The sequence below is a fragment of the Crocuta crocuta genome, unplaced genomic scaffold, assembly GCF_008692635.1.
Source record: "Crocuta crocuta isolate KB4526 unplaced genomic scaffold, BGI_CrCroc_1.0 scaffold64, whole genome shotgun sequence".
NCBI classification, from domain to species: Eukaryota; Metazoa; Chordata; class Mammalia; order Carnivora; family Hyaenidae; genus Crocuta; species Crocuta crocuta.
This window is the reverse complement of record NW_027530640.1, coordinates 13889112-13907214: the sequence shown is the minus strand read 5'-3', so window position 1 is coordinate 13907214 and position 18103 is coordinate 13889112. Positions and strand designations below refer to the sequence as shown.

General features: G+C 40.3%; 1 protein-coding gene across 5 annotated transcripts; it reads right to left on the bottom strand.

The window, feature by feature from the left end:
• Window positions 1–239: 239 nt before the first annotated feature.
• On the bottom strand, window positions 240–18103 carry RNF14 (ring finger protein 14). 5 transcript variants are annotated; one of them, XM_077768836.1, is made up of 10 exons: window positions 18020–18103; window positions 17671–17731; window positions 15488–15665; window positions 13640–13807; window positions 12434–12585; window positions 8817–9344; window positions 7955–8183; window positions 5253–5425; window positions 4289–4419; window positions 240–1668 (listed from the first exon to the last, which is right to left on the bottom strand). In XM_077768836.1, exons 4-10 carry the CDS (start codon window positions 13791–13793, stop codon window positions 1611–1613), a joined length of 1425 nt encoding a protein of 474 aa, XP_077624962.1. In that variant the 5' UTR covers window positions 13794–13807; window positions 15488–15665; window positions 17671–17731; window positions 18020–18103; the 3' UTR covers window positions 240–1610. The 5 variants fall into 5 exon arrangements, with proteins under 5 accessions (XP_077624962.1, XP_077624963.1, XP_077624965.1 ...); XM_077768837.1 differs by lacking the exon at window positions 17671–17731 and having other exon boundaries at window positions 18020–18087; XM_077768839.1 differs by lacking the exon at window positions 17671–17731 and having other exon boundaries at window positions 18058–18078.

Genomic DNA, 18103 nt, shown 5'->3' with positions numbered 1-18103 from the left:
ATATATGAAATTAACTTTAATTCTTATATAAAATGTGCAAAACGAAAGCTCATGAACCATATGGTTGAAACAAAATATGGGCTCTAAAACCTAAGTTCAGTCGCCAGTCTGGGTAAGAAAACAGGTGCTATTCCATGACTTTTTCTCTGTTCACGTGAAGAATATGTGTTACATGCCATCAAGTTTTTAAAAATGTTATCAGTTGCCTTGGAGACAGAACAGCATCAACTCAGCTCTAATTAGAAGACAATTTTTAAATTACTTTTATTTTTAAGATTAAGCAGCCTCGTTGACAATCCAGAAACAGTCCTCGCTGACTCTGGATACACACGCATAAAATGGTTAAAAGTGATTCCCCAATTTTCAATGACACGTTGGGAAAAAAGAACATGTTCACAGCTGCAGCTGTATCCCTCTGTCCTCTTTTTCAAAAAATATTTTGCTACCAAGCCATTCACCAAACCACAAGGAAAGACAATTTTTCAAAAAACCATCAAAATCCAGAAACAGGGATCTAGGAATCAAGCCAAAATTATCCCCCAAAATAGTGCTGTTGCAAAAAACGGTAGGAAGCCAAATTTCCATAGCTCATTAGAGACGACCTTTAAAAAGAATTCAGAAAATCACGACTATAACTACAATGGTGTGGAGTTCAAAATAGAGGTAATTTTAAAAAATACAGCTTGTTCACCTTGGGAATATATTAGGCTTTCTCCTATTCCAGCAGAAATAAAAATATGAGCTGCTGCAGTTAATATTAAAACTGTCCTCACTGATGGAAGGTAGGGCACGAGTGAAGGGAGAGAGCGTTGAACAAAAGGTAGCAAAGACAAGTCATTCTGAATCCAGGGTCTACCGCCTGGAAGAGCTGAATAGGACTCAAATTCTTCTGAGCCACTATCATTAAATTCTAGACTCGGCTCAAAACCAGTGGACCATATACCACTAATAAATACCAGCTAACCCACAGTGTTTGTGGCAATAAAAAGATTTTGTAAATTATCTATAAACTTCTATTCTGAAAAGCAGTAGATCAAAATGACACTGGGTCATCCAATCAGTTATTGAGTAAAGGGCTTCCTCCAAAGAAAAGTCACTCGGCAGAAACTTAGGGTGAAAGGAATGTGACATGGACTAAATGACATCAGGCTCTTGGTACAATTTTCATAAGGCTTCTTTCTACCTACCCCAGTCATAAGGAGTAGTACTGAGGGGACTCCCACATAATGTCCTAGAGGCATGCTTTCAGATAAAAAGGTCTGTAAGTTTAACTCTTGACTCCTCTCCTCACCTAAAGCTTAGGGAAGAAAATAAAAATAAATATTTACTGTTTAACTATTCAGAGCTTCGGGCACACTGTAGTATTTAATATTCTCTAGTTTTCATTTTCTGAACCTTTGGCTTATAACTTTCTCTATGTTACACTGAAAAACATGTGCATGTGCCTTAATCAGTAGTACCACACGGAAATATAAACCTTGTTCTTCCACACCTTCTACAAAGGATAAGTGAATAAATGGTACCCTAAATATCCTGCCAAGTTTTTTGTGTACTTGACACAAGGTTAGGGTAAACCATTCCACTTCCTTATCTTGAGCAGTAGGAGTTAACTAGTCTTCAATCTCATCTTCCCAAATATCTCCATTAACATCCACAGCATGGAACAACCTGGAAGCATAAAATAAGGTTCATTTTTAAGCACTTGGAAAAATCTCTCTTTCCTTCTCTCAAAATCACTTTCTGCACTCGTCTGATAACATCTTTGTGTAGCTTTTCCTTTCCCACAATCCCTACACTGAGGAAGGCTGAAAAATGGGTCCCTCTGAACAAGCGGTCTTAAAGTTTACCATAATAGCCCTCTTCGGATCCAGACAAACTCTTTAAGGCCAAGGATTAACAATAATGGGAAATGGGTATCAGCCAATACTCAATGTATACAGCAAATGGAATGCTCCAGGATTGGGGAAGTCAGGCAATCTAGAAGAAGGTAAACTCTTCTAAACCACTGTAACTCTACCACATGTGAGTTACTCTACTCCACTTTATCACCCTTGCATTCGCCACTGGTAGAATGCTTTATAGTTGCCAACTTGTTTTTCTTTCCAATGTTACCTAAAATTAATTAATTTTCAACACTAGATTTACAATGGTTCACAGAGAGAACCTGTTTCTTTAACTTCTCTTACAGTTAGGTAACACCAATGATTTTAAGTACTATACATATGCCTCTTAAGAAAGGTCATCAACTCACAGAAATGAGAGCTGTTGAAAAACAGGATATTTGCATTGTGCCACGAAATCATCCCAGATATTACTTATGAATTACAAAAAAGAAAACTTACGTTTTTTAAAAAAATTATTTATTTTGAGAGAGGGAGTATTTAAGGGGCAGAGAGAGAAGGAGAGAGAAATTCCAAGCAGGCTCCACACTGCCAGCACAGAGCCCGAAGTGGGGCTCAAACTCAGGAATCTCAGGAACCGTGAGATCATGACCTGAACCGAAGTTAGACGCCTAACCCCTGAGCCACCAAGGCACACCAAGAAAACTTACATTTACAATGGAACAATCAAGACAACTGAGCAGCACACTAACAATGGGACAGCCTGACATTATGGACCTAATACGATACAGGATGTAGTACACATCACGCCTCACAAAGTATTCTTATCAAAAATGTTACTCTAAATATATATTCAAACTCAGTCTAGACCTAACTGCCAATTTACAGGAGAGAGGACAGAGTAACTAAAAGACAACATGGAGAAATAGGATTCTAGAAAGTAATATGTTCTACAGGACAAGTGGCCTGGACTCTCTAAAATGTCAATGCTCCCCTCAACACACCCCAAAAAAAAATGTGGGCAGGGGCACCTGGATGGCTTAGTCGGTTAAGCGTCTGACTCTTAATTTTGGCTCAAGTCATGATCTTGAGGTTGGTGATTCTAAGTCCCATGTCAGACTCTGCACTGACAGTGCAGAGCCTGCTTAGGATTCTCTCCTTCTCTTTCTGACCCTCCCCTGCTCACATGTGTGAGCACTCTCTCTCTAAATAAATAAATAAACATTTAATTTTTTTTAAGTGGGAGGGGCCCCTGGGTAGCTCAGCTGGTTAAGCCTTTGACTTTGGCTCCGGTCATGATCTTACAGTTTGTGGGTTTGAGCCCCACGTTGGGCTCTGTGCTGACAGCTCAGAGCCTGGAGCCTGCTTCTGATTCTGTGTCTCCCTCCCCAACCCTCCCCCCCTCACCGCCCCTCTCCCACTTGTGTGCTCTCTCTCAAAAATAAATAGGGGTGCCTGGGTGGCTCAGTCGGTTAAGCGTCCAACTTCAGCTCAGGTCAGATCTCATGGTTCGTGAGTTCAAGCCCTGCATCCGGTTCTGTGCTGACAGCTCAGAGCCTGGAGCCTGTTTCAGATTCTGTGTCTCCCTCTCTCTCTGCCCCTCCCCTGCTCATGCTCTGTCTCTGTCTCAAAGATAAACAAACTATTAAAAAAATTTGTTAATAAAAAAATAAAAACAAAAAAAAAAGAGTGGGCAAAACTCTTCTCTATTAAGAGACTAAAGAGAACCAAATAAAATGTTTGAACTTGATTAGATCACAGCTCAATAAAACAGCTTTAAAAGTTATTTTTAGGGGTCATTGGGAAGTTTTAAATATGTTTATTAGAAAATAGTATGCCATCATCATTAAATTTAAGTACTGTTATGTACAAGAACTTTCTTACTTTAGAAGATAATGGGGACATATTTAAAATTTTTTTTATTTATGTTTTTTATTTATTTCTGAGAGAGAGAGAGACAGCATGAGCAGGGGAGGGTCAGAGAGAGAAGATGATACAGAATGTGAAACAGGCTCCAGGCTCTGAGCAAGCTGTCAGCACAGAGCCCGACTCGGGGCTTGAACCCACGTACCGTGAGATCATGACCTGAGCCAAAGTTGGACACTCAACCGACTGAGCCACCCAGGTGCCGATCATGGGGACATATTTAGAGGTTATCTCCAATTTAGGGTCAAGTATTCGAAAATAAATATGGCAAAATATTATTAATTTTTCATTTTGGTAGAAGGTATTCTGTTAATCATAGTCTTTCAACTCTTTTTTATGTTTGAAATTTTTCACTATAAAAAGTTGAAGAGGATAAAAAAATCAAATTTCCCCATAGCATATTTTCATCATAAACTCCCAAGAAAAAAGAAGTCCATATATGTGAGAAAATATGTAAGAGAATTCTCTAAGCAAAATGGCCCCAAAACTGCTTCTGAGACTACGAGATTGTGTATACGTACCGATTAAAACACGGGGAAGCAGGATCAGTGAAATGTTTATAAGGGTTTGCTCTAGAGAGAGCACCCATGCAAATCCAGCAGAAATATTGCATACAGCCAGTACAAGTCATCTTGTTACAGCCATCCAATTTCTGGTGGAAAAGACAGAAAGAGAAAAATACGAAAGCTATTAAGGCACAAGAGAAAAGCATATACCAAAAAGATTCAGTACAACATCCTCCTAGACTTCTCCTTTTTCCCATGCAGGGTTTAGATATGCAGGTAACACGCTGTAACTATTATACATTACAAGTAAAATACAGAAAGTACTTAGCAGGTGTACCTACAACTAGATACTTAGCAAACCTTAGTGGAATCTAAGTAAACATTTGGTATCAGGTCCTCCACTCTGACACAGGGCTCAGGCATGTGTGAAGTGGTTAAGCAGAATGCCAGTTTCCTTAGTGCAGTAACTAGAGAATCACCACCAGATTCAGTTCAGATATAACGGATTAAAATAGGAGATTCAAATGCAAAGATAAATTCTTATTTTAAAACATACTAGGATTTTGTCAAGAAGCAATAGATTTAAATGTCTATTTTAGCTCAGACTAATAGGAAAATGCCATTTCCTCAGTGTATACTTCTTGAGCAGTTGTGTTAAATTCCAGGATAATTAGTTCTAGGAAGTCTGGCTTGATTTTTTATATCATGTACAGGAGTTAAGAGTTGATTGTAGCTCTATTATGGCTTCGGCATAACCCGTTCCATTTTGATGTGGATACAATGTGAGAATAATTTTCACTTTATGAAAGCATTTTGGAAAGGGAAGTCTACATCCATTTAAGGTCAGTATTTAGTAGTGAATTTGCATCTTCCAAATAAGAAGGTTTGATAAACATGTTTTCTTAGTCATAAATAATGGGATAAAGGCAATCGTAACAAGCTTGCAAGTCTGTCTGCCAAGTCTGTCCAGAACCTTTACCTCTATGGGAGTCCCACAACACGGGCAGCTCTTTGAGTTCTTTTCTAGCCATTCCTTACTTTCCATCTCTTCCAGTGCCTTCTGAATTACCCTCTTGCCATACCTCTGTTCCAAAAACCTTTTATTGGCCTCATCTGCTCGCAGGTACTCATTTCGTAAGTCTATTAATTTCTCTGGAAAGTGAAATGGAAAATTAACTTTTATAAAATTTTGCAAAGCTGACTAAAAACCATCTGAAAATGGTCATAACCTTTGATTATTCAATAATGTTATTACTGGGACTTCAATCATAAGGAAATAATCCAAAGTAAAGTTATATGCATGGAGTGCATTTAACAATGGCAAACAAGTTAAATGTCCAAGTGAAAAACATGTGAAAGAGCCAGTTAATGACATATTTAGTTATTAAAAACTTATAAATGAGATGGCAACAACTCAATTAAAACACTCATTACAGAATCCAGAAAAAGGCATATTTAGGTTATAACTAGGTAAAAATGACACATGTAGAAATGTAGAAATGTAGAAATGACAAAGAACATAAAAGAAGCCTGCAGTTAGAGAAGCTGTCTTGCTCAAGGGGTTAGAATAAGAGGCCATCTTTTTTGTCGACTTTGAGTTAATAGTTTTGACATGTTTGAGCAACTAGCAGTATACAGTTCAAGACTGACTTAGCTAAAAGACACAAAGGTCCAAACAGACACTCATTTTCCATGAAGTCAGCACCATTCACCCTTCAGTAACAGCAAGGACTACGAAATACACAAAATCATCTCTGGCTTAAGAGCAAAGACTCTTCAATTCTGTATACAAAAAAGTCAGCAAATACGATTTACCACCCCCGGGTACTGCAAAGTCCCTCCTGTCACCTTCTCCCCTGGATACTCTTCTATCTGTCTGCACGGCTCTATCACTTAACTCAAATGTAACGGGCAGCCATTCCCAAAGGCTTTACTTGCACACAAAGGCTTTTGTTCATATTCTACTACCTTAGTTTTTCAGTATGTTCACTGAAAACCTCTCTCAACCATGTTGTAATTATTTTATTAGTTTATTTTCCTCATATCATTTAGAGGTCTGACTCCCTTTTTATGTAGTGGATCTTTTGGGGAAGCTTTCTTTCTCTGTAATTTGAATTCCCATGGGGTCCATCCCCTCTACTTAGAAGCTGCAGACCTGTATCTTTTTATCCTGTCACTTTTATCCCTCTAAAAATCCAAAGCACTTTTGTGTTCCCAGATAGGTGAAGAGCAAAGATTATTGCTCTAAAGTTCTCAAAATAATTGTTGGTATTTCATATATTTTATATGATATTATCTGATATATAGATATGCAGATATAAATAGATACAGAAAGAGATGCTTAATTTTGCTGAAGCCTCCAAGCCTTTGATTTCTTCCACAAACGTTATGAAATACCTGAAATATACTTCAGCCCCTCAATGATAAGGTCACAGAAGTTTAAAGCAAAGGCTTTTATTATACTCTGGTGAATTCTCCATTCCATCTGCCCCTATCTACTTAGGACTGTGTTCTAGGCAAACTGGAAGTATTCACTCATTCTGCCCTTAGGGTTACTTTCTTGAGATACTGACACTCTGCTTATAGTAGCAATTAATAACTACAGTAATAATGGCATTCATGGCTACCATTTTGCTTTTTACATGTATAAGCTCACTGTTCCCAAGCTATGTTGAAGGACTGGTATTTCCCTCACTACTCTGCCAAGGACTAGTATTTTCACAAAATACAATCAAATGAATCTTATTAGAAAAACAATAAAAAGGCAAAAAAACACAAGCTTAAATTTTTATTAGATCTGACATAAAATCACTCTGAAATCACTATAACTTTCTAGACCCAACTCTCAATTTATTTATCTAGTCACAGACCAGTTTAACAACATTATCAACTTCAAGGAGCACTACAATAGTTCATTTTAACCTGACAGTAGCCCTATGAATAGTAGCTATTGTCATTATCCCTGTTAGTCTGAGAAAGACTAAGCCATCAAAGTCAACTGAGGCGTTGACCTCAGTTAAACTGAGGTCAACGCCTGATTTCTCAATCCTTATTTAGATCACAATTAGCAAACAGGTTCCACCTCCTGTGTCCACTTCAATAAACAGTGGCTTTCTGAAGTGCTATGTGTTGAGGCAGAGTCTGAGACTTTCCTGGGCTCAATGACAAAGAACTTGATGACTAATCAGATGTACATGCCATGGAAACAAGAGTGGCAGCTAAGACTGTCTGCATTTGCCAAGTAGGAGCTACATTATTACATGTTCATAGATAGAAATGACCTTGCCATTCCTTCTCCATAATGGTCCCTGGCATCTGCACGGCTGTGTCCTTAGTTCCTTCAACTCTTATTCAAACGGCTTTGCCAGAGAGGCCTTCCCCTCATTTCCCTAAGTAAAACCTCAAGGCACTTGATATTCTGTTCCTGCTTTATTTTTTTTTTCCTCCACAGCACTTATAGCCATTTAATATCATTATTGTTTTGTTTGGCTACCCATTAAAATATAAGTTCCATGAGGGTATTTGGTCACCACCATATTCCCAGAGCCTAGAACACAGGACAGTAACTGAAACAAAAGTATCTGTTGAATGAACACTTCCAAATGGAAGGATTGAAGAGATAAGGCTTTTGGGGGGTGGGGTAGAGGATAGGAGGATTGCGTTCGCACGGTTAGAACTTACCAGCAGTTACCTTACATGGAGAGACTCCGTGGTAAGTCAATCTGCACAAGGTACAGAAGGCAAAATTGCAACTGGAGCAGATGCCCATGGTGCAGCCGGGCTCCTGCATCACGGGCAGCTGGCAGCAGGGGCGGGGACAATATACCACATCCGCCATCAAGTCCAAGGTGGACTGGAGGAGAAGGCGGTCATAACGGGCAAATAACTCTGTTTCCACTAGCTCTTTGACCTGGAGGGAAACATAAAACAACCAAGTTTAATGATGTCCAAACGGTTCTGATTCTGGGGAGATCCTTAAAATGCTGATGCTAACTAGGTTCACATGAATTAAAACAATCTCACTTTGAAATCAAACCAAATGTAGCACGTCTAGACGCTGACTGAGGTGGTGGTTGCATGGGTCTACACATGTGTCAAAGCTAAGCCAACTGTATGTTTTAAATGGATATAATGATGGCTTAAGAAAGTTGATTTTTAAAAAAGAGTCAAACCAAGTATGCTGTCCTTGACTGTGACCCAGTCCAAAGATATGCTCTTCAGATCCTAACCTCACACAAAGGCAGGCTAGTGATTCTTCAGGGGTGATGGGATCCCAGCAGATAAACTAAGTAAATCACCGGAACACATTATAATTACTTTTCTAACACTCATCTCTGCCAAGAACTGCCCATTCCAAGCCCAGCAAAGGAAGCATTCACACTGGCTTCAAGGGTAAGGCCACAGCATTCTTGATGTATACAGTGAAACTATGTGTGGGCTGGCTCCAAGGCCTCGGCCTGCCCTAATGAGCCCTAGCAAGGAAAACCCTGAGAAGATTGTGAAAGGGATTCAGGAGGCAGCTATGAAGAGAGCAGAGGATTACCTGACCAGGAGTGGCCACCGAAGGGCACTTGGGTTCTGGGCAGTTGAGGCACTGAACTTGGCCATCTCTGATCTGGATTTCAAAGTAGTCCTTTAGACAGGCTTTGCAGTACACATGCCTGCACTCCAAGAAGTACATGCATTCACTACCCAGCTTCTCACAGAAACAAATATTGCACAGGAACAATTTACTGTTAAAGCATTTGATCTGCCGAGCTTGATCAAAGTCCAAGATCTCCTGGATCAGACTCGACAGCGATTCCACATCCTGCACAGCTCTCTCATCCACAACCTCCTCTTGGTCTACATCGGATCCAGCAGCTCCTCCAAAAGCTAGCTCTGTGTTGGGGGAGGCTTGAGCCGTCCTTCTCTGCACCTTTTTCTGAGAACCCATCTTGAGCTCAAAAGGAGAGACAATATTCAGGTATGCTAGCGTCTCTTCCTTAAGAAACTGCATCCAAGCAAACAGGACCACGCTGCCACGGTGCTCTTCCCACAGGTTGTCTAAGTGCTTGCAGAGTGCAGACAGCTAGGAGAGAACACATGAGGGGGCTGGTGAGTTTGGAAAGATGAGGATACTGTCAACCCCTCATTTCTCTTGAAATATTTTAACTTCTAACTTAGGCCCTTACAATCCCTAACATGGTTTCTGTTTGTTTTGTTTTGTTTTGTTTTACTGCTGTGATAAACTGTGCTGGACAGAGAGTGAGAATATTGTGTGCCACTTCAAACTATGCAACAATGTGAGCCACAGCAGAAAACAAAGTCAGAAGCTAAAAGAAGTACCATGAAAACAAGAGGCATGGCAAGACTCTACAGGAGCGCAGGTTTACATAGGAGCCACTGAGGTGGAGGATTTTTTTCTGTTCTTTATTTGTTCTTTTAGTACTGCTACACATTTCACACAGGAGAAAGAGATCTAGCTTTAAAATGGACTATTTCGATTCCTCTGGAGTCCTAGCCTTGTAGGTACCCTGCATAATGGTTAGAAAGAGAGCAGTTTAAAAAAATCTCATCCAAGTTTTTAATTCTAGCTTTCGGCCCTATCAAAAAGCCAACTCAAGGGAAAGAATCACGAACAGAATCCAACCTCAGAGTCCTTGTTATTTGGATTTATAAGCTGGTTTTAACTAAGCAATCCGGGCTTACAGCAGATCCTGGTTAATGAAGGCAGACAGAATGCTACAGAACCTGGACACGATTATAAGCCCTCAACACGGTTTGGCTGCCACAGGGAAAGCTCACACTCCCTAAGCTGAGCGGCCAAAGTTTCAACTACTTTGACTTTCCCTCCTTAAAGGTGGTATGTTCAATTTGAAAGGCAAATGTAAGAGGATTTTCCATTAGAAATGTAGAATATTGGTAAGTAGAGCTCAAGAATTATAAGCAGCTTTTCTTTTTAGCTAAACACAAAAAATAAGCCTTCCAGATGCAGACAAATTTTGTAAATTTAAATAACAAGTGAAAAAGGACCACATTTTTTCTGTTCCTTGCTCTGCACAGTGCCATTCACTGAACCCTATATAGACACGAACTTAAACACTTCCTGAACTTAAAAACTTAGGATGTTAAATAGCGTTCAAAATGCTTTTTCACATGTACATGAATATGCTTATAAGATCAGTCATACTTCTGAGAAACCTGCTGAAATGTATAAAATGTACTAAATATGAAAAGGGAATGGGGTGCCCAGGTGGCTCAGTTGGGTAAGCATCTGACTTCGGCTTAGGTCACTATCTCATGGTTTGTGAGTTCGAGCCCCGTGTCGGGCTCTGTGCTGACAGCTCAGAGCCTGGAGCCTGCTTCAGATTCTGCATCTCACTCCCTCTCTGCCCCTCCCCTGCTCACACTCTGTCTCTCTCTCCTTCAAAAATCAATAAACATTAAAAAACTTAAGAAAAAAGAAAAAGGGGGGGGCTCTGAGTGCCACTTGAGCCACCAAGTGCAATGGAGAGCCATTCTCCATCCTCTTTTTTTCTCCACCCAACCTCTAAAGGGGCAGCTGGAGTGCACATAAATGTAAGGAGAGGGGAAGAAAAGAGGAAAAGAACAAGAGAGAGACTGTATTTGTATATATATCAGGTGAGGCATTATGGAAAATACTATGAGATTAAACCCACTTCCCTTCTACCAACCCCAACCCAGTGAAAGACAGGACCATGTGTCAACTTCACTATCAACAGGTGAGATTCACAATGTCAAGGAATCAGGGCCCAGCAACCCACAAGAATTGAACCAAGAAGGAATACAAGGCCAATTAAAACATCAATTATATGCCTAACAACTTATCTGATAGAGGACCCTCTGGTATTTCAGCTGCAATACATAAAGTAGCCAACAACTCTCCTCTCCCCACACTCCCAAAGCCAGCAGTAAGTAGATGGCTACTTGGCTGGAATCTGAAACCGCATCCCTGCACTCGGTTAATCTGTCCTTGTTTTGTGCTTGCGAATAAGTGTGTGTACACAGGCATGGATACAAAGTATCAAAAGCTCTCTGGAGAAATGAGATTACAAATATCTAAATAATTCAGTCAGCTCTCAGTGATCTAAATGTCAAACGGCCTTGACATTCTTGGGCAAATAATGCACTGTCTTGCATGTATTGCCTCTGGCCCAGATATCAGAATGTAAGGTAATAATACTCCTTTCCATTCTACATGTATTACCCTTTCGTAAAATTTAATTTAGTTTTTAAACCATAAGCTCAATTTTACAAAAGCACTCTCATCTCAAAGATTAGACTAGTCAGTGGGGTGGAATGAAAACACCGTGATCCAACAGGAAAAACTGACAAGCTGTTCCTTGAGGTCAAGGAACTCTGACAGCTTTCGTCTTAATATACATCAGCCTATCAATCTTCATCATGACTTCTAGAAAAGTAGCTGCTATCGATCCATTATCTATCTCAGAGTGCTTTATATTAGCTTCAAGTCATATTTATGTCTCAATCAAGAGTCGGGGTTATTACTTGAAAAGGATATATAAACTGTAGGAAATGAAGGCTTCATAATACAAGGTTCATAATATAAGGTCTCAAGCCTTCGTGAGACAGGATACAGGGATCATACACATTTCTATCTGTGTGCATATACATCCATGTGAGACCAGTCAACAATTATTTGTTATTAATATACAGATCTCTAAAAATAAAAGCATTTTTTCTGTTTACTTAGCTTATTTGTTTATTATGACTACATGAGCTCCATTTTAGCCCTCCTAATTACACTTAAATCTTTCATTTAAGGAATGGATAAGAAACTAAAAAAATAAAAGTCATACCAACATCTAAGGAAAACGAGGAGGACCTTAGAGTCTCTATTATAATAAAGATTAAGTGGGAAAAACAGCAAGATAAGAATATATATTTGATTAAAAATTACTCATACTGCAATTCATAGTGATCAGTCATCCTAATTACTGCCATTCCTCTCTAAAACACCACTTTCAATTCATTACCATTATTAGGATTCACGAAGGCAAGGGGGAAAAATTACAAAATCAAAGCCATTTGTTCTTCATGCACTGAATTCAAGATCATCAAGGTAGTAGTCTTCAATTAAAGATGATTTTTTAAGTTTCTAAAAATGGATAGGAGAAATTAAGTTTCGGGTCTAACCTGAGTTGGTGACAGCCATTTGCCACTAAGTGTGAATGAAGGTGGGGAGGAGGATGGATAATCTGGTGGCAGTTCAAAGTTCAGCACAAGTGGAGGCAGAAAGCAAATGGTGTATTCAAAGCCACTATTCTGGAGACACTCATTTGAATTGCCTGAACCAAAAACAAAAATTAGAAAGAATCAGTTGGTCAACACTTGAGTGTCCATTACTGTTGAGCAGGTGCTCAAGAAAGACTAACGCTTAACTGAGGGGATAAAACCCTCCCCCAAAGCACTATTTCCTATTTCCTAATGGTAATTCCACAGCCACCACCTTAAAAAAAAAAAAAAAAAAATCTTGTAAGTCCCTGAAAAATCTACTAAGCACCATGACATTTCTAATGAAGACACATAACTTACTCTTGTACGTACTTTTGAGTACCATTCCTAACACTAATAAGCAAGTAATAAACAATGTTTTCTTTTCTTACTGCTGTTTTACAGTAGATGATTAAAGACACGATCTAGAGAAAAGGATTTCTAGGTCTATCAAAGAGCTATGACCTACTTAGACCAACCAGCATGTGCCAACACAATCTCAGGCTCGAGGGCAAGATACAGCACACAACACTCTCACAATCAACATTTCATTTTTAATTATTACACTTACTTTCTTTACTCAATGCCTTTTTGGTAGAAACATTTTGAGATAGTGTGCGTCAAAGTCTTCTGTGAATGTTTATATCAAAAGTGGCAGTTTTTTGCTTTTTTGTTTCTGAAGCAAAAGGTCACAGAGTAACAGCCTATGTCACAGGTTTATGGCAGTTGAAATGATTCTGGAAACCAAATAGTATTAACAACCACCACGGTACTTTTAAAACTTTCCATGTTTTAAAAGCGTTTTCATGTACATGATGTCATTTTCTCTTTTATTATCCCTGTTTAACAGCCAATGACTCATAGCTGATAAAATGCTAGTTAGAAGATTAGGATGCATGAAATACACAGGATAATATCCAAATTCAGTGGTCAAAAGGTAAATCAAATTGAAAACTATGCACCCTCAGTCCAATTTTCAATTAAACAGGAACATGCATTAAATCTGTAATACTACCGTCTATCACCAATGCCTATGAACACAGGACGGTAAATAATTTAGGGTTCACTAAGAAATCGAAAATAACCTTTATTTAGAAAAATCTGTTTAAGAGAGTATTATTAACTAACCGCTCACAAATATCTTGAAATTCTGTGGCAAGTCCAAATAGATCCTGGTTTCTCCACCTTGGACAGACTCTGCTTTCCTAAATTCATCTCCATCGTAAATACTTGCCAGGGCCAGCAATTCATCCTCCTGAGCTTCTCGGTCTTCTGACGACATTTAATTTTCTGGAGCTGAAGACAATCATCCAAATCAGTTAAGAGTAGAAAAGGCAGAGAGTTTGGGAAAAGTCTAGGGGTAACTCCCGCCCTTACCCCTCCAAAAAAGGTAAAGTTCCACACAAAAAAAAACGCAAAGAATTCATCAATATTATCACTTTTCTGCCAAACTGAAAATGATAGACGTATCTAATATTCTACTATCTTTGCAACAGGAACAGCTTTTTCAAAAAAGATTGTGGTGCTTCTATGCTGACTCTAACAGGTATTACAAATTTAGGGGAAAAAAGGCATGATCTGAATTTTTAAAATTTTCAAATTATTGTGATTTGCCCACCAATCCTAGCAAAGTGCCTTGTTCACAAAAATAGTCAAAGTAGGGGCCCCTGGGTGGCTTAGTCGGTTGAGTGTCTGACTCTTGCTTTACGCTCAGGCCATGGTCCCAGGGTTGTTGGATCAAGCCCCGTGGTGAGTGTGGAGCCTGCTTTTGAGATGCTCTCTCTTCCTCTGCCCCTCTCCTGCTCACACTCTCTTAAAAAAAAAAAAAAAAAGTATATGTGATATCCTTCCTAAAAATAAATGAATTATTTTATTATTTTTTAAAGTTTTATTTAAGTAATCTCTACACTCAATGTGGGGCTCAAAGTCACAACTCCAAGATCAAGAACCATACATTCCTCAGATCAAGCCTGTCAGGCACCCCTAAACAAATTTTTTAAATCCATCCATAAAAATCTCTAGGGCAAGTTTTCTTCAACCTCGGTACTACTGACATTTTGGAACAAACAGTTCTGTATAGAAGGAGGCTATTCTGTGCCTTACAGGATATGTACCAGCATCCGTGGCTTTAACCTACTAGATGCCAACAGTGCGCAACCCCTCAACATACTCAAATGCACCCCCAGGGGTGCAGTGGGGGATGGCTCCCAGTTCAGAACAGCCTACTCTAGACAATGTTACAGGGACAGATACTATATAAGAGGGTTAGATAACTGAGGAAGCAGCAAAATAACATTAAATTTTCATATTTTTTAATATTTGAAAGGCGGGGGCAGGCAGAGAGAGAGAGAGAGAGAGAGAAAACCAAGCAGGTTCCACATTGTCAGCACAGAGCCCAACAGGGAGCTTGATCTTACAAACTGAGAGATCATGACCTGAGTTGATATCAAGAGTCAGATGCTCAACTGACTGAGCCATCCAGATGCCCCTAACATTAAACTTTTAAACTACCACCAGACTCTGTGACAATAATTTTAAGATTTACCATTATTTCAGGTGAAACTAAGAATGAAAATATGCTACAATTAAAATGTAAAACCGATGCTTTTTAATCACAGCAACTGAAAGATGCACAATTTCAAGTAATTTAAATGTGGAAAAATATGTAACGAGCATCTATGAAAATTACTTTATTAAAACAATAAAAAATTACCATTCTGTCAATTAAAATATTGGACTATCACTAGATTTACAAACATGCCCCCTCTTGACTAAAATATTTTTTAGTTGAAAAGTACACAATTGAAAAGTTAGGACATCATAAAAAGTGACACTTCAAACTCTGAACACATTTATTTAAAATGATTCCATTAAAAAACATTTTTTTCCAGCAGATGATCATGGTTCTGCTTAAGCTACTACATTCCTATCCCAAATAGAACATATGGGCACATTCTAGTTGAGGTGAGTTACTACCTGTTAATAACAATCAGAAGAAAAGGCTATTAGCAATGCAGTCCGTGTCTTTCAATTCAGAATGTGGCATTCATGCAAATCCCATTTATTCTCCAGGAGGTGGAAAGAAGACCGTTGAAGGTGGACAAAAGGCCAAGATCTGGTACTCATACTAGAAATACTATAGAAATCCAGCCATCTGCAGAAAAACAAAACAGAACAAAACAAAAAACCCCACAGAAGATGGTGTTAAGACCGTCTCCAAATTTTAATTCCAAATTTCCATTATTACCAGTTAGGTCAAACACATCCTAACATACAGTCAATCCTAATCTACAGTTGTCTATTACGTTTAGGACAGCCTGACAGGGCCATGGGGTGAAAGGAGTGTTTGCCAGGCCCCAGCAATGTGAGAAGCCTTATCTGACTGTCTTCAGCCCTGGGAGGAGCCGAGGTGGAATACCAACCTCGTTAAGAGAGGTGAGAAAACTGTCTCATAATAAACATCTAAACATCTTTCTGGATTTGTTTTTGCTTCTCCCTTCCTCTTCAGCTTCTTCTATTCCTTCATTTCCTATCCCCCTTCAGTTTTTCCTCTCACCTGAATTAATGAATTAATCCTGCTAGGAACACCCAACATTAGGTCAATGTAAGCATTGACAGCAAGATATTTAAAAACAAAACAACAAAAGCGTGCACATACGCACACATAGACCCACTTTCAAGTTCTATTTTCAAAACTTCAGAGCCAGACTTCTCAACGGGGAGTAAAGGGAAGTGGAAGGTGGTCCACAGACAGGTTATGGAGAAGCCTAAGAACACTGTGAAGTTATATTCAGAAATCTTATATGAAATGGTAATTTTGAAACTAGATTTTCAGATGTGTGACTCCCAAATAAACTAAGAATGAAAGTGAGAATCAATTTACATTTATTGAGCACCTACTACCTTAGCTCCTTTCACATTGTCACTTAATCCTAAACAATTTTCTGTTTCTTCCTGTCTAAACATGTGTAAATGGGGTGAGAAATGATTTTATATTCAGGTTTTAGGTTTCTTCTCTAGTTTGTCTGGATATTGGAATCAGCTGGGGAGCTGCTTTTTAAATTCTCAATACCTAGGCTGTATTCTACAATTCTGCAATTAAATCAAGCCTCAGTAGTTAGTTACCCAAGCTCTCCAGGTGATTCTACTGTGCAGCTAGGATTAAGCAGCTCTACTCCAAGCAGTGTTTCCCATCAACAGCTCCTCATACCCTATGGCACCAGACCCCAGCTTCTGAAGCTGCCACCAGATCCCAGTCCCTTAATTCACATGGCAGACCTACATTTCATTTTCATTCTACCCACTGGGACTTCAAGACTCATGTCCAAAGCCCCTATTCTATGTAGAAAATTTCAGTTCGATGTCCTTTCTTTAAAAATCCAGCAAACTTTTTTTTTACTGTAACTTTCCTATGACATGATCACATCCCACTCTGCATTACAGTAGTTTATGAACTTACACTTCCAGACTGCATTAGTTCCTTAAGGGCAAGGATCAAGTCTTTTGCATCTGTGTTGGGGTTGCTCTCTGCATCTAGCAGTGCCTTGGGTTTGACAACGGAGAAAAATATGTAACCGAACTGGTGTGAGATGCAGTGTGCTGAAAAGGGGGACCAGAATGCCAGGGTTTGGTGACTGCTTTGCTACAGTCCACTAGAAGCAGGAGTCACAGCACCACCAAGAAAAGTAACACTGAGCTCTTACCGTGTGTGGGGCGGTGTACTAAGCACTTTAAATGCATTCACTCCTGTCATAATCCCACAGCCCCAGGAAGCAAGTCCTCTATTTGCATTACACAGATGAGAGAAATGACCGTTTAAGTCCCGTTCCGGCCCAAGGTCACAGAGCTAATATGTAACTAAATCTGGGTTCAGACCACTCCGTTTCTTCATCCGTAACCCAGGGACGAGACTAAACCCCGTGCCATCAGATAGACGTTGAGTTTTCTATTAGTCTCGGCAAACGGGAAACCGCTACCCCAGCGAGGGAAGCCCTCCTTCGCCGGGTTTCCCTCGGCCTGGGAAAATCCTACTCATTCTTCCAGGCCACACCGTGCAACTGTAGAGCTGGGGTCAGCGCTGGCCCTGGAAGCAGCACGCCGCCGAGGGTATCCCCACCGCTCCCCACCCGGGGTGCTGAGTCGCTGTTGGTACGACTCACCTACAACCCGGGGGCAGGCCCCGGCCTCGCTACCTGCCCCGGCGCTCGGACAGAGAGGACGCTGTAAGAAAGCGTGAGGTGTGAGGCGGCCCCAGGTGTCCCGAACCAACAGGGCCTGGACCTTCCCCCTTCCTCCTTTGAGCGCCCCGCGTGGTAGGGGGGTTGGGCTCTTAGCCGGGCCGGGCTGGGGACGTCCTGTCCCGGATTTGGGGTCTCGGGCCCACTGAGGAGTCCCGGCCGCTTTTCTCCGCCTCGCGCGCCCGCAGCGCGGTCCACACCGTACCTTCCGGCCACCCTGTCGCGCCGGGCCCCAAAGTTCCGCCCTCTGCCCTAGCCCTAGTCCCCTCACCGCCACCGACGCCCCGGCCTGGAGACGCCCGGCTCAACCTGGGCTCGGCACCGCCTCTTCCGTGTTTGTAGCTGTCAGCTGAGT

Coding starts and splice junctions, on each gene's coding strand:
- RNF14 (XM_077768836.1), bottom strand. CDS start 13,793: ATGTCGTCAGAAGACCGAGAAGCTCAGGAGGATGAATTGCTGGCCCTG. Junction 12,586..13,639: donor TTTCAAGATATTTGTGAGCG/GTTAGTTAATAA, acceptor TTTTTGGTTCAG/GCAATTCAAATGAGTGTCTC. Junction 4,420..5,252: donor GTTGTGGGACTCCCATAGAG/GTAAAGGTTCTG, acceptor CTTTTCCACCAG/AAATTGGATGGCTGTAACAA.